At 46.3% G+C, this 16,943-nt stretch overlaps 1 protein-coding gene across 2 annotated transcripts in view; it reads right to left on the bottom strand.

Moving 5' to 3' along the window:
- Window positions 1-427: 427 nt before the first annotated feature.
- LMBR1 (limb development membrane protein 1) overlaps window positions 428-16,943 on the bottom strand; it is a 753,627-nt gene continuing 737,111 nt past the window's right edge. The window contains exons 16-17 of one of the 2 annotated variants that reach the window (XM_085631970.1): window positions 12,796-12,957; window positions 428-2,764 (exon numbers count right to left, since the gene is read on the bottom strand). In XM_085631970.1, coding sequence (XP_085488096.1) covers window positions 2,679-2,764; window positions 12,796-12,957 — 248 coding nt within the window. In that variant the 3' untranslated portion in view covers window positions 428-2,678. The remainder of the gene's footprint in view (window positions 2,765-12,795; window positions 12,958-16,943) is intronic. The other variant, XM_085631971.1, reaches the window with a different exon arrangement.

Below are 16,943 nucleotides of genomic sequence, written 5' to 3'. Positions count from 1 at the left end.
TTCTTACGACAAGCGGTTGAAGACATTTCTGCTCAAATTAAGGTGGTCCCTAGTTTGACAAAGGGAAATTATTACGTGGAAACAAGAGGAGTCTGTAGAGGGTGCTATGGAAATGTTTTCAATCTCTATTTTGTTTGCTGGTATTAAGACTACAGACAGAAGATTAATTCAAAAATGAGGCTAATCAAAAAAACAATATTCAATTAGTTATTCAAAACAAGCATGGACAACGGAACAAGGTAAACAAAGAGTTGCTTATACTGTGCTAAAAGTAAGGCAAGTGATCTATCATCTGAATACCCTGGTTTTATTTTTCACTCCTTTTCTGTTTTAGGGTGGCTCTTAAATTCACCTGGCTCATATAGTCTTTCAAGGTTCACAATTATTAAACACTAAACTAAAAATTAAAGAGACACATACAAAAAAGTAAGTAAACAGTACATTTTTGTTTATTCTAGTTTTAAGACTTTTCCCAACAATATCACGTTTTTGTAGCATCAATGTCTGGGCTCAGGGCTCTTCTAGATATTTAACGTTGTCCTTTCTTGCACACACTCCTGATGTTTAAGGAGAATATGCATAAGATCCACCTAGGTGTTAAGACATCAGAGTTCTTTCAAACATAAGGACTGCTTTCTTAAACTGATACTGAGGAATCACACCCTACTATGTGATATGTTTTCAAGGAAAACACACTTGCATAACAGATTTCTGAATATGTATTTCGGTACTGTGCAACGACAATGAAAGAGACCCTTTTTGAAACAGACAACGTAACTCCAAAGGCTCAGATTGGTATGGTCCCATTCAGTAAAGACTTCTAGATTAACTCTTTAGGGAACAAGGACACTCACTGGTTTACAAGTGCATTTGTTCTGCACCAGTAAGAACATCATCTTTGAGGACTGCCAAAAACATGTTTACATTAATAACACTGCATATCAAAAACAAAGTCTTTAAAATGACAAAGTAAACAAATGCTAATTACTTAATACATCTTACATGAATGTAAGGGACAACAAATAGTTAAAAAACACAACTTGACTACCAAACAACAAACACTAACGCTGGCCTAAAATCGGAATCTGGACTACTGTGCAAGACATTTCCCAGAATCCTTTGCTGCATAAGGGCGTCACTTGCTACAGCAGTACCAGGCAACGGATTTTATGCCAGAAGATGTCAAAATCTGCTTTGACCCCTGAGTTTGCATTCACACACTATAAACTGCATATAATGTTCACAATTTTACCTCCATGTTGCCGCCACGCATGAGCGGTTTATAAAAAACTGCCATAGTGCATCGGTTATAACGCCACATGTAAAATCTAGTCCACGATACACCTTTCATTTGCCTTTTTCACGTTTCTCCTTTTTACAGCTCTCGGGCTCAACGTTGTTCAGGGCCAGCGAAAGAAGCCTGGCTAGCTATAGGAAATCTTCTGGTAGATTTTACCCCATCTTGCTTTTGTGGCACGACCTTTTGAACACTGCACTATTAAAGGTCTGCATTTCCACACACCTCCTTGGTTCAAGGCTCGGGGTAGGCTGCGCATGTGGTTTACACCATCCTGAAAAGCTGCCATTACGCGTAATATCCACCAGTCCGTGAGCATCTCTCAAACCAGGCGAAAAGCATGCAGACTCATTTGGGGTTCCCAGATATCAACTTTCAAGAGCTCTTCTTGATACGTAACTCAAAGGAGCATGAAATGGTCGAAAAGGACTTGTGATTGAAGTGAACGCAAGCGTAAATTATTTTTTGGGCTCAGATAGATACCCTTCTCTTCCTCAGGTTTCGCATCAAATGCGGCCGTTTTTATGACTGAGGCTGTGAAGTAAGCTGCAAGGGAAGCAGGTGAAAAGGGTGATGGAAAGGGACTCCAGCTCTTGAAGACCAAGTGTTTTAGTGATTATGCACATTTCACACGTGACATCTCTAGGATTTTCTAAATTAGACGATGATATTAGGCACCTACTGCCTATTGTTTCTCCTGCTTATCTCTGTTTTCTTATAGATTGAAGATGAAGTATCAGTGTGCTCATTAGAAAGGCAGGATGAGACGTCATTCCGGGACACACAGGACAGTAATTCATTAAGGGAACTACCACCAAGGGGATGGGGGGCATATGGCTGTTGATGTCATTTTATAATCAATCACAATTCAATCAAATATAAGTTAGATATAACAAAACTAGCCATAAGTGCTTTTTGATCTGTCACTGAAACACTTAGTATTCAGGAGCTGAACTCTTCTTCCTTTAATTACGAAATAAGCACTTAAACGTAAAGGCAATATTTTGTGCGGCAACAAACAATACGATCCCAGGTGAAACAGTAACACAACAATCACATTTCAAAGGCCCCGAACATAAATCCTGGAGCCTTTTAAAATCAGTCCATAAAAGTGGAAAAAAGGATTTCTGCACAAAGTCAAAAGTCTGGACACATCCTCTGAGATCCAACTGGATTGACAATAGGTTATGGAAAAGTCGACCGCAAGGATCTTGTGCAAGAGTATAAAATGGTTGTAACAAGGTCTCAACTTCACTTGGAATGGAATATGGAAAAAACGAAACATTACACAAATCGAGTTCAACTTTGTTGGATGAAGAGGAGAGGAATGTCACTGAGCTGTGACCTGCAGCGAGGTGCAGAGGTTTTTTGATTGTAGATTTCACAGTGCTTTCTGGTGCCCATTTGCAGAAGGTTTAGCTGCCTCCGACTCTCTGGAAGTGGCTGATAGATGCAGTTTATCCAGACCTGCATCAAAATTGCAAATGGTTAGATGAACTCGGGGACACTTTGCACTCAGTTAACAAGACCAGTTTATAACTGCATCAATCGCTTTGTCATGCAAGTTTCCATCTTAGTCTGCAGTGCCTTGAGACTCTCACGGGTGAGTAGCACGCTTACAATTCCCTGACTGATTGATTAGTTGGTGTTATACAAAAGAAAATCGATTTTAGGCAATACTGTTGTAATTTCACCTGAGTATCACAAGTCACATTACAAAAACTCTGACCATCCTTGTCACTCAACAACTGACACTACATGCAACTGTTCAACGCCCTTTTACTCCTGCATCTCCAAACAATGAGAATGGAGGCCACAGGAGGTGTGCATGGAAAGGAATTGTATAGGCCTGGCTAGAGGTAACTAGCGGTCTGACAGTTTGTGTAATCAAGAAAAAAGAATACCTATAGAGGCATTCCGCCAACTCCAGGCAGTTGCTGCTCTATTGGAGAGTCATTCCCATTTGGACTAAGACCACAGAACAGCATACAGAATGGAGTTATGCCCAAGTACCTCTCAACGATTGGCTTTGCCTGTAGTATCAGTCACATTTTAGATCAGCCCATAGAACAGGCTCTCAGTAAATGGATTTCATCTGCATGCAGCAGCTTACTATTTAAATGGACAATTATTGTGCAAATATCCACTAAGGAGTGGAGGACTCTCTCAACTACCGGTTTTTGTTAGCGCTTGCTTTTTAAATGCGTTTATTTTGCACAACAAATTTTGAGTTTTTTGAGAATGGAAAGATTTGTTGCTTCGGAATGTCTACTTTTATTTCAGTTATAATAAAGAAGATACCATGCTAATTTTTTTAAAACAACTGATTGCACCAACATTTTCAAAACAAGAAGGAAAGTCTTCAGAAAACACAATTTTGGCTGTCTTGATTGTAAGTTAAAGTAGTGCTTGAAGAAGGCTTGTAATATCATCCAAACCTTACTTGCTTGTGAGGTCGAAGCCTACCAGACAGCACAGCTCTTTGACTTGCTAATGAGATCTTTGGGACATTCAGAGAGCGTCCCTGGGAATGCATGCCACCCGTTGTTTACCACTGGCTTTGTGGTAACTCACATTTGCTTGCTTTCTATTTACTGGCTCGATTTGTTTTAGGCTGTCCAGCTAGAGTTCGTCCCTTACCTTGATCAAACCCTATTAACTGTATCTGTCCACCACTGCTCGTTTTCTGTAAACAGGCCTTGAAATCTTATTCTTGTTTTGTAATATTTGCTGTGCATTCGAAGACCGAGGTCAAATGTCAGGCTCTCTCTTCCAGGGAGCTTGATATTTACTTTTCTTTCTCGGACTTCAAAGTGAGAGGATTTATGTATCAATCACACTGGCTCCGGGTGCAACAACATTAAAATATCTCTAAATGAACGGTCAAGATATTTCAGAATTAGAACAGCCCAAATGAAGCACATCTTTTGGTAATTCTGAAGTGTGGTGGAAACCAATATTTTAAAATGATTAAAACAAATCAATACACTAGGTGATGGCATTTTCCACAGATTGTGTGTGCTGCATACTATTATAAGTCAAACTGTAGGTCTGTGCAAATGTATTGGTGATTCCAATTGAAGATGTGTTGTATGTAATGGAAAAGTGCTACCACATCATTCATATTCCACTGTACGCTATTCCACTCTACTATGTTCAACTCCATGCTACGCCACTGAACTCCACTCTACTCTGCACCACTGCACTTTAAACCATGCCATTGCCCTCTTAGCCACTGCACTCAACACTTCACTCCATGCCTCTCTACTCTGCACCACTCTACGCCAGTGCACTCTACGTCCCTCTACTCCACTGCACTCTTTGCCACTGCACACTACGCCACTCCACTGTGCACCACTTCACTCTACACCCGTCTGCAACACTACACTGTACGCCACTATACTGCACGCCACTGCACTCTTTGCCACTCTACTCTGCACCACTGCACTCTACTATGCACCACTCTAATCTACGCCACTGCATTCTAGAACACTGCGTTGAACGCCACTGAATTCTATGCCACTGCACTCTACACCACTATACTCTGCAACACTCTATGCCAATACACTCTACACCAGTACACTCTATGCCACTCTACTGTAACCCACTTTATGCCATTGCACTCGACTGTGCACAACTGCACTCTACATTCTTGAACTCTACGCCACTTTACTCTCTACTTTTGCATTCTTAGCCAGTGCACACTACGTCACTCTACACCCCTCCAGTCTACGCCACTGCACTCTATGCCACTGTACTCTGCACCACTACACTACTTCACTCTACTATGCAACACTCTAATCTACGCCACTACATTCTGCGAAGCAGCATTGTACACTGCTGAATTGTATGCTGATGAACTCTACTCCACTACACTCGATGCCACTTTACTCTTCAACACTTTACGCCAATAAACTCTACACCAGTCCACGACTCTACTCTATGCCACTCCAATACTCGCCCCTCCCCTCTATGACACTCTACTCCACTCTTCGCCATTATACTCTATGACACTCCATGCCACTCTCCTCTACCTCACTAACCTTTAGCCATGCTGAACAGCAGCCACACTGATATAGAAAATGGCTGAAACACATTGGCAAAGCCAATAGCTCTTGCATAGGCGAGACCTACTGACTTTACCAGTGCTTGCTTTTTCTTTTGTTACTGTTCGCATATTGTTGTTACTCTGAATAGTAGATTCCTTTGACTGTTTAAACCAGATTAAATATTAATCCAATCAGAGTCTTTGTCAAAGGGGCGGGCACGACTAGGAGCAGACAAACTGTGTGTTTAATTATATCAAGCCACTAGCTTCCCGGGAAGGCACTTTCGTGTAAGGTGTAGTGCATACTCCAGAGAAGGTCATGTGTCCAGCATCTAAAGATCGTAGGAGAGGCTTTGCGTGCTGGGAATGTTCCAGACACCTGAACAGGAATAGCAGAGCGAGTTCAACTAATCATTTAATTTCTAAAAAAATAATGATGCAGCATATAATGTGTGCTTTAGACACAAAAATAATGAAGTCAAGCACTAATTAGTCTAACTGCACATTATGTTATTTCGTATGCGCTTAAGAATGGACCAAAGGGAATATTTGACGAAGATACACTTCACTCTGGTTAAGCAGGACATTTCAACTTAATCAGTATACAAGAACAAGTTGCTTACCTTCAGTAACGATGTATCTGTATGAGACATGTTAGATATAGATTCCTTACCTTAGATTACCCCCAGGCGTCAGACTGGATCTGGAGAATTTTTTCTTAGCAGTACCCAAGTTGGCGTCGTGGTCGCCGGGATGACGTTGTGGTGTCTACTTAGACGCAACAACTGCACGCTGACATCAGTTCTGACACGACATTCCACGCCAGGAGCGCAGAGCCATGCAAGACACTGACCAATGGTGGGACACAACTAGGGCCCCTGCAAGGGAGTCACTATCCCTAGAAGTCAGTTCGCAGAGCGGGGGGGGGGGGGATGGCTAGGGCTGTAAGGAATCTATAACTAACAAATGTCTCTTACAGATACATCATTACCAAAAGTAAATAACCTGTTCATCTGAAAGAGACTGTTAGTTATAGATTCCTTACCTTAGAATAGATACCCAAGCAATACCAACCCCGGAGGAGGGTCTGCAAACTAAGTTCACACCAGAAAGTCCTGGAGGACTGAACGGGCAAAATAGCCGTCCCTCCGAACTTGGCTGTCCAGGCAGTAATGTCTGGTGAACGTGTGCAAAGCTGCCCATGTGGCTGCCTGACAGATATCAAGAAGTAGGACTCCACATGCCAAAGCAGTAGTTGCTGCCGTAGCTCTAGTGGAGTGAGCATGTAGCCCCACTAGAGGTTCCTTTTTTGCTAAAGCTTAACACATTTTGATACAAAGGGCAACCCATCGAGAGATGGTACGCTTCTGAATGGCTCGACCTTTCTTGGCGCCAACATAGCCAATGAAGAGTTGATCATCCACCCAGAAATCTTTTGAACGGTGAAGGTAGAAGGACAGCGCATGCTTAGGGTCCAGACGGCGGAGTCTCTCCTCCTCTTTGGAAGGGTGTGGAGGTGCTAAGAAGGTAGGCAAAGTGATTTTTTGTCCTATGTGAAAAGGTGTAACCACTTTAGGAAAAAACAAGGGCCTCGTCCTAAGCACTACTTTGTCTGGATGCTCAGAGAAAAAATGGGGCTTGGAAGAGAGGGCTTGCATCTCACTCACCCAGTAAGCAGAGGTGATGGTAACAAGGAAGGCAGTTTTCAGAATTAGGAGCCTGAGAGGACAGTTGTGAAGAGGCTCAAAGGGAGCACACATAAGGTAAGTTAAGACAAGGTTCAAGTCCCACTGGGGAATTATGAAAGGAGATGGAGGAAAGAGATGAATAATGGCCTTAAAAAAATCTTTGTACAATAGGGGGATTGAATAAGGAAGGCTGATCTGGTAGCTGAAGGAAAGCAGAAATAGCTGCAAGATAACCTTTAAGAGTGCCCAGAGCAGAGCCCTGCTGGGCTAAAGAAAGTATATACAGGAGAACCTCCGAAAGAGGGGCAGAAAGGGGATCCACCGCCATTGCTGTGCACCATGCCAAAACTTGTTACATCTAAAGGCGTATTCAGTTTTAGTGGAGGGACGCCTGGCTGCCAAGAGAATGTTACAGACTTTGGGTGGAAGGTCAAAAGCTGTCAACTGTCACGGCTCAATCTCCACGCAAGGAGGTGGAGGCTGGACAGGTTCGGGAGCCTGCTGCTGCGACAGAAGATCCTCCCGAAGAGGCAGTCTGATCAGAGGATCGATGGCCATGCTCAGAGGCTCAGGGTATCATACTCTTCGTGCGCAGTCTGTGGCCACAAGAATAACTTGGGCCCAGTTGCACTTGATGTTATTCAGCACTCTGGGTAGAAGTGGTACAGGTGGAAAGTCATACAAGAGGCCGCAACTCCTCTCGTGACGAAAAGTGTCACTGAGCAAGTACCGCCTTGGAAACTCCAACGCGTACAACTGCTGACATTGCACGTTCTCTTCGGTGGCGAACAGATCTAACCAAGGCTCTCTCCACCTACACCTGCATCACTTTCCTTTTGAGAGAGGGAAGGAACGCTTTCAGTGCCAAGCGGATCGCCCGTAGCTCCAACAGGTTGATATGGAGCCCGGACTCTGCCAGAGACCAGACTCCTCTGATCTCCGCCTCTCCCAGATGGCCACCCCATCCCAGAAGTGACGCATCTGTCACTACGGTCAAATCTGGTTGGGGTAGGGAGAGGGATCTGCCTCTGACCCAATCCTTGTTGTATAGCCACCACTGCAATTGGTGTGCAGTCCCCTCTGAGATCTGAACGCAGTCGGAGAGATTCCCCTGATGCTGCGTCCACTGGAACTTCTGCGTCCACTGGAACTTCAGATCCCACTGCAGAGCCCGCACATGCCATCTGGCATGATTCACCAGCAGGATGCAGGAGGCTAAAAGGCCTAGCAGCCTCAGGGTCATTTTCACCAAAATGCGGGATAGAGGCTGAAACATAGGTATCATTGCCCGAATATCCCGGACTCACCTCTCGGGAGGATATGCCCGAAACTGCACTGTGTCCAGAACAGCTCCAATGAAAGGGAGCATCTGAGGGGGGAGTCAGGTGTGACTTTTGCAGATTTATAAGGAACCCCAGCAAGTGCAGGAGGTCCACCGTAGTCTGGAGGTGGGAGATGACATCCTGGGGCGAGGACGCCTTTAACAGCCAGTCGTCGAGATAGGGAAAGACTGGAACCTCTAATTTGCGCAGATGAGCTGCGACTATCTCCATCACTTTCGTGAAGACCCGAAGGGCACTGGTAAGGCCAAAGGGGAGCACGGTGAACTGAAAATGCTTGTGGCCTACCATGAACTGCAGGTAGTGCCCGTTTGCTGGCAGAACAGAAATATGAAAATAGGCGTCCTGCAAGTACAGCGCCACCATCCAGTCTCCAGGGTCGGGGGCAAACAGGACCTGAGCCAACGTGAGCATTTTGAACTTCTTCCAGAGGAATTAGTTGAGGGCCTGGAAGTCTAAGATAGGACGCTGGCCTTTGTCCTTCTTGGGCACCAGAAAGTAGCGGGAGTAGCAACCACAACCTACTTCTGGTGTAGGCTATTGCTCTTTCAGCCAAAAGAGCAGGGACTTCCTGGCGGAGAAGCGCCAAATGATTCTCCAAAATGCGGTCGAATGATGGTGGCAAAGTGGGAGGGGTACTCTCACAGGGGAGGGAGTAGCCACTTGGACTATTTGCAAAACCTACCTGTCTGACATGATAGAGTGACAGTGGGGGAGGTGATGGCGAATCCTGCCACCCACTGGCCATTGATGGGCCTGAAATGTCAGACTAGGAGGGGTTTGGAGGCTGCAGCAGAGGGGGACATGGTGGACTGGCTTGCCCGCTGGTTCCCAGACTCGTGAGGTCGCTGGGTCCCATGTCCGCAGGCACTCAGAGGCTGGGCAGCTTGTGCGAACAGGTGGCTAGACTGGCCCAGGCATGGTTGGGCGCCCCGTTCGTAGTCACAAAAGGGACAAAAAGCAGACTGAGGTGGACGGGAAGACGAAGTGAGGCCCAAAGATCTGGCGGTAGCCCGTGAATCTTGATAGCGCTTCAGCAACGTGTCTGCTTTGTCGCCAGAAAGGCGACGCCCATCAAGGGGCATCCCCTGAAAATTCAGACGTCCTCAACCACTCAACCAGGTGTAGCGCCTAAGGGTTACAGACGTGGCAATGGTATGGGAGTATAGACCCAAGAGGCACGTGGTTGGACCGCAGCGCCTAGCTGGAGGAAGAGAACATATGCTTCCCAAGGTGATCCAGCTTTTTGGATTCCCTATCTGCAGGAGCAGAAGGGAATGTGCCCTTTGAAGAGGAGGCTTGGACCACCAAGCTCTTGGGGGGAAGGGTGTTGGGTGAGGAAAACCGGGTCGCCCGGGCTGGTGGTGGCGGGCAATCGACCGTTCCACATTAGCCCCTGTGCTGGGCCGGGACCAGGTGGCTAGAAGGACGTCAGTGAGAGCTTCATTGAAGGGCAGTGGGGGTTCCGTAGAGGAAGCGGCAGGTTGAAGCACCTCTGTCAGTCGCTTAGTCCTGACTGCCACGGAATGGAGCTCGAGGCCCAAGATCTTGGCTGCCCTTCGCACCACCACAGCGTAAGACACTCCCTCCTCTGTAGCCATGGTAGGCGGAGAAAGCATGCCAAGGTCTGGGAAAGTGTCTAGACCACTGGTGTCACCCAGTTCCTCTCTCCAGTCCGGTTCTTCCAACTGGTCTGCTAAAGGGACCTGCGATTCCTCCCAGTCCTCAACACCACCTTCTGGGTGATAGGGAACACCAGGGATGAACAGGGGAACAAAAGTACCCTCCAGCGTCTGATCCGACGTTGGTCCGGCTCCGGGTCCATCTCGAAGGTGTAAAGATGGGGATGGTGTCGACCGGGGACGCCGGCTAAGGTGGAGTAAAATCAACTGGCGTCAACCCGGATCCAGGCCTGGATAAGCGGGGGCCCTTAACCACCAGAGGCACCAATGGAGAAATGGGGGGGGGGAGCACGGAGTCGTCCCTGAAGGAGGCACTGGAAACTGAGCCTTAGAGTGATGATGCTCCAGGTCCCACATCGCGTCAGTTGACCAACGGGAAGAAGGCAAACAGCGCCGGTGCTTCTTCACCTTCTTCTTGTGCTTTTACTTATCCGAAGACTTCGCGGACTTGGAGTGTGAAGAGGTGTGGGGGCTCTGCGAGCGGTCTCGAGACCTTCCCCTTGAACGGGAGTGACGCGGAGCCAACCGTTGGGCCTCCAGGAGCTTTTGGGACCGATCCCGCAAAGACTTTGGGTTCATGGCCAGTTGGAGCGTGATTTCAGGTCGTGGTCGCGCTCCAGACACCAACGGCACACGAGGTGCGGGTCCGTCACCGACATCAGTCTGTGACAGGCCTCGCAAGGCTTGAAGCCGGTTCAACGATGGGATATTCTTTGCGCACCTGGAGTCGAAGACTCAAAAAGGAAGTTGACAAAATGTCAAAAAAATGTAGTCAAAAAGTGACTAAAGGGGTAGCTCTATTCCGGATCTGCGCCAGGCTGGTGCGGAAAAAGAAAGAACTGACGTCAGCCTGCAGTGGCAGCATCTAAGTAGACACCGCAACGTCATCCAGGCGACAAACACGCAGGCGACGGACACGGAGTCGACCGATGCCACCTACTGACAAGCAGGGGTACTGCTAAGAAAAAATTCTCCAGGTCCAGTCTGAAGCCTGGGGGTAATTCTAAGGTAAGGAATCTATAACTAACAGTCTCTTTCAGATTGTACAAAATGTATACAACCTCACAGAACTTTAACTGGAGGTGGGCACGATCCCCCGAAGACAAATATGCCTCTAACAAATCCAAGATGGGGATCCATAGACTGCTGGAACTTACAGATGACTTAGTGTTATTATCTTTCCTAGATCATTCCTAGTGTGGAGTCTCCATGCCAAATAGGAGTTTAATGAATAAAATAAAATAAAAAGGATGCACAGTAGCCTGAATCGACAAGTTAGTTTAGTGAGTGGACATTCACAAAAAACCACAATCTCTGATAACAGTTTTGTACAGTATGGGAGCTGGTTTGGACTAAAAAGAACTTGGTGAGCCTTCTGGGACCAATCAGCAATCGTAGCACCTCAGAGTCCTGGAAGAGGAGATGGACAGGAAGAATTCAGGTGATATACTGGTGAGCAAAACTCAATCATGCATTAGGAAGTCACTGCTCAGAACATACACGATGACAGACCACAGCCCTACTTCTGCTTTGTACTTACAGAAGCTACACACCAAACTAAAGGTTCCTGTGTATCAGGCAAAATGAACCACACAATTCATTACAACGCAAGACTTTAAATGTATTTATATCAGACATTTTATGTAACGAGATCAGCCATATGTGTTCCCCAGCATAAGTGCCTGGATTAAATCATAACTTTTGGTACTACAATAAGAAACTCCTGGACTGTGAAGTTTTCATTACAGTATTATTCTATACTACTGCAAATTGGTTGTCGATGACAGCCCCTTTTTGGAATAATAAAATATTGTGCTGCATAGTACTCTGGCATATACAGATATGAAAAGGTTTTTGACATTTTTACTTGAACAAATAAGCAAAGGTGGGTTTACAGTTGTCTTTGTAGGGATTTTGTTTCCCCCATGTACAAATGGGTTACTGATTATAAGCCATATGCATACACTTTAGGTAACTCAAAAGAGCGCACATTCTCTTTAGAAAGAGAAATATTGATACTGTTATACTCGAAATGAGAAAAATAAATGTCCCAAAATGTCAAAATGTATTTTATTTTTCTCATGCAATGCAGTGCAGCAGCCAAACTTGCTGTGCTGCGTGAGAAGGAGAGAGCAGGACAGAGCCATAGCTACAGAGATTTGGCAGTGTCCTCTCTCCCTAGAGCTGGTGCACAATCAGGCTGCTGAGCTCCACAACGCACACACCTTTTCACCATAGTGCAAAGGGGTCTGTGTGAGTCTAGTACAGGTTTTGTACAGGAAGGGTACCCTTCCAGTGGAAAATACTATGCTTATAATAATTTTAAAATGTTTCCTACTTTGTGTGTGCTGTACAGTGCAGCACACGTACAAAGTCGGGAAAGAAAGAAGAAATGAAAGCATAGCGCCTTTTTCAAAAGGGTGTTATTATTTGATGCAAAACCCGTTTTTTGGTGTTTTTAATACATATAGTTGTGCTTCAAAAATCATGGGTGGTTGCACAGGAACGCCTATACACCACCCATGGAATGCCTCTCTAGGTACTGCTTTGCGCTACTTTCAAGTGAATTCAAATTGGAAAAAAAATATTTTGTGTCAATTAGCGTCACATTTGTGACGCAAACACAGCACACAATCTTAGTAAATAAGATTTGGGTCCTAAAATACCAGGCAAAGACACTTTGAAAACATTTTAGAACATTTACAGTACGAAATGAGTGAGACAAACTCACAATGCTTACCTAGTGCCTTGAAAAGCTCTTCCCGCACAGCTGAGGTAAACGTACGAACGAGACACAGTGTTGTCATGATAGCAAAGAGCAAATTATATGACAAAACTATGTAAAAATTTCCCAGCCAATTGAATCTCCCAAAATCTCCCAAGAGATCAAATCGAGTAATTCCTGGAAAAGGGAATGTTAAAATGGAAACAGGCATTCAACATTATTTGTTTAAGACAGCATATACAAACTTGCAGTTTAAGGGACAAAACTAATGTACATGCGTTCTGGGGGAAAAAAAGTGAGCAGTGATACAATTGTGAAAATAAATAATAAAACCTCACAAATGCTCAAACTTGACACAATCCTAACTAAGCATGAAGACGTGCTGTTTATGTTGTCACTAGGGCAGATTTTCTCCTTTAACACACAACTTGCTTTCCAGTAAAGACGTAAGGAAGTTGAAGAGACTCAGTGACTCAGAGTTTTGCAATATCACTGGTCAATTGGAAATCATAAAACCTGCAACTAGAAATAAAGTTCACTAAAAGATTACACCAGTTTCTTTGTTGAAAGGCATGTTTCTCAAAGTCTGATGTCAGTGGACTAAACTCCAAATCTAAAAACTCAAACGTCTTCAGCTGGGAGTGGAGAGGTGCTTGTACTGGGGAATAATTAGCACTGAAACCTGCCATGCCATTTTGCTTAGGTTGGGCTACAGTAGCAATATCTTGCACTATCCACATTCAAATATATTCGTTCTGCTGCATATCCAGACAAGTTACTTACCTTCCGTACCACTTATCAGGTAGAGATATGATCTAGCCGCAGATTCCTTACCTTTGAACTTCAAGGCGTTAGGCTGGATTTGCAAGATTTCCGATAGCAGTACCCCTGCACGCTGATAGTCGGCGTAGGTCGACTCCACATGACGTTGTAGGAGCTGGGTTTGTTGCCGTCGTGACGTCCACGTCGTCTAAATAGGCGGCACCCCGGCGCGCTGACGTCATTACTTTTCACAACTTTCCTCGCAAGAAGTGTGTAGCTATGAAGTGACTGACCATGTGTGCCAAAAACAACTAGGGCCCTGAAGGGGAAACAGCACTGACACTAAACCAATCCGCAGTGCGGGGAGGATAGGTGGGTCTGTAAGGAATCTGCTGCTAAATCAAGTCTCTACTAGATAAGGCGCTACCGAAGGTATGCAACTTGCAATCTGATAGAGACATCTAGCCGTACATCCCTTACTTTTGAACAGATACCCAAGCAATAACATTCCCGGAACAGGGACTGCAGAAAGGTCTTTAGACCAAGAAGTCCTGCAAGATACAGCGGCCAAAGAGGCCCTCCCTGCGGACCATAGAATCCAGGCAGTAGTGTTTGGCAAATGTGTGCCGAGATGCCCACGTGGCCACTTGGCAGATGTCAGAAACCAGTTCACCACAGTGAAGAGCCGTGGTGGCTGTTTTCGCCCTGGTAGAATGGGCCCTAAGGCCTTCAGGAGGTTGATTCTTTACCAATACATAACATTTTTATGCAAAGGATGACCAAGCGTGAAAGGGTCTTCTTCTGAACTGCCCACCCCTTCTTTGCTCCAATGTACCCTACAAAGAGTAGGTTGTCCACCCGGAACTCTTTAGTATGATCAAGGTAGTATAGTAACTCTCTTTTTGGGTCCTGACGGCGGAGACGCTATTCTTCCTTGGAAGGATGCAGAGGCGCAATGGAAATTGGGCAGAGTAACAGATTGAGCCAGATGGAATGGTGTTACTACCTTAAGCAGAAAAGATGCCCTAGTGCGGAGCACTACTCTGTCCGGAAAGACGGTCAGGTAGGAGGCTGAGATGACAGTGTCTGTAGTTTGCTCACCTTCCTGGCAGAAGTTATTGTTACTAAAAAGGCTGTTTTGAAGGTGAGCAGCCGGAGGAGGCAATTGTGCAGAGGTTTAAATGGAGCACACACCAAAAGGGTAAGGACCAAATTAAGGTCCCACTGGGGCATAATAAAAGGAGAAGGGAGAAACATATGGGTAAGCCCCTTCAAAAATCTTTGTACAAGAGGTAATTTGAAAAGGGATAGCTTATCTGGCAGCCGAAGAAAAGCAGACAGGCCGAAAGGTATCCCTTCAGAGAACATCTGACAGTGAAGCAGACAGAGGGTCTACATACCATTCTGTACAGTATTTACAAACTTTTTGACATCGGCAGGCGTATACTAACCTCGTGGATGGATGCCTGGCTGCCAGAATAACCTCACAGACTTTGGCAGGAAGGTTAAAAGCTGCCAACTACCGTCGCTCAATATCTACGCAAGGAGGCGGAGAATGGATAGGTTCAAGTGGAGGACCCTCCCCTACTCCTGCGACAGAAGATCCTCCCGAAAAGGCAGCCTGACCGGAGGATCGATGCTCATTTGGAGAAGCTTGGGATACCAGACTCTCCGGCCCAGTCTAGAGCTACGAAGATGACTTGGGCCTGGTCACTCCTGATCTTCTTGAGCACTCTGGGCAGGAGTGGTATGGGCAGCAAGGCATATAGGAGGCCTATGCACCACTTGTGATGAAAAGCAGCGAATTGCAAGAGCCGCCTTGGAAACTCCAGTGCACAAAACTGCTGACATTGCGCATTCTCTTTGAAGTCGAATAGATCTAACCAATGCTTTCCCCAATGTTGAAAGAGACCTTGCACCACCTCCAGATGGAGAAGCCACTTGTGATCCGCAAGGCAGTGATGGCTGAGTTTGTCTGCTCTAGCGTTCAGAGAACCGGCAGATGTTGACCCAACAGGAAAATGCCCTGTTGTTCCAGTCAAACCCATAGACGCAGGGCCTTCCAAATATGGGTCCATTATCCCACTTCACCCTATTTGTTGCAGTACGACATGGTGGTAGTGTTGTCGGGGAACACCTGAACTAGCCTTCCTTTGAGAGATGGTAAAAAGGCTTTCAGTGCCACCCGGACCGCACAAAGCCCCAAGAGGTTGATATGGAGCTTGGCTTCCGCTAGTGACCAGAGTCCTCAGATCTCCACCTCTCCCAGATGGCCACCCTATCCCAGAAGGTGTAACGCCCTGAACGTCTCAGGATCGTTTAACAGACACGACAATGAGGACGCAACCACTAGTGAAGGGTTAGTTGTTTTAATGAAGGCAAATATAATACAAAGAATAAACAAGTTATAGTCACTGGAATCCTCCAGGCTAAGTACGTTACCAGCCCACAGCACGGATGGTCCTAACCGTCCTCTGCATATACGCCGGTCCCGGCGTATGCCAACAGAGGGCAGAAATGAAATGGCCGACAATGCCAATCGGTAGGCTGTGAGGGGCACGAAGAGTGTTGGGGAGAATCGAGGAGTCAGGGAAACACCCAGCCGGGGTCTCTACCTGAAGGGAGCAGCCGCTCAACCTCTTCCTCAGACTGCACCGGGACGCGGAGTCACCTCCTGGTGATGCGTCACCGATACCCCAATCACAAGCAAGAAGACTGAACCGAGAGCAGCCGCTCGATCGATCCTGTGGACTTCCGAGTCTGTAACGCGGCAAACACCTCCTGGTGTGCGTTACAGCTGGCAGTCCCTGTGTCTCTGGTCGGGCTGGGAGTTACGACTCCAACCAGCAAAAGCGCCACTGCGCTTGGACTCAGCCGAGTCAAAAAGCGAAGCTCAATGGTTGACCGGTAGAGCTTCCGGGTCCTTCACAGGTGACGATGGGGCAAGACACGGCCCAGGGAGTAACGACTCGACCTACCTCCGTTCTTGCCTTACTGGAGCACCACTCCGGAACACTGCTCTTCACGAAGCAGGTACGTCGGTGTGAACACAATATCCGACAGCGTTGTACCTCCCGGTTCCTCCCTTTATAGGGCGTGTTTTCCTTGAGTTATGTAACAGCTCTCCTGTTTACATAAGGGCGTGTTTCCTTGAGTTATGTAACAGCTCTCCTGTTTACATAAGGGCGTGTTTCCCTTGAGTTATGTAACAGCTCTCCTGTTTACATAAGGGCGTGTTTCCCTTGTATGACAGGAATTCTTGACAGAAGGGACGTACCCGTCACTACTGTGAGATCTGGGTGGGAAAGAGAGAGGAATCTGTCTCTGACCCAATCATGGTTTGTCAGCCACCACCGCAAGTCGTTCGCGGTTCCCTTCGATGTCTGGACTAGGTCAGTGAG

The sequence above is a fragment of the Triturus cristatus genome, chromosome 10, assembly GCF_964204655.1.
Source record: "Triturus cristatus chromosome 10, aTriCri1.1, whole genome shotgun sequence".
In the NCBI taxonomy this organism is placed as follows: domain Eukaryota; kingdom Metazoa; phylum Chordata; class Amphibia; order Caudata; family Salamandridae; genus Triturus; species Triturus cristatus.
This window is presented reverse-complemented; position numbering and strand designations above follow the sequence as displayed.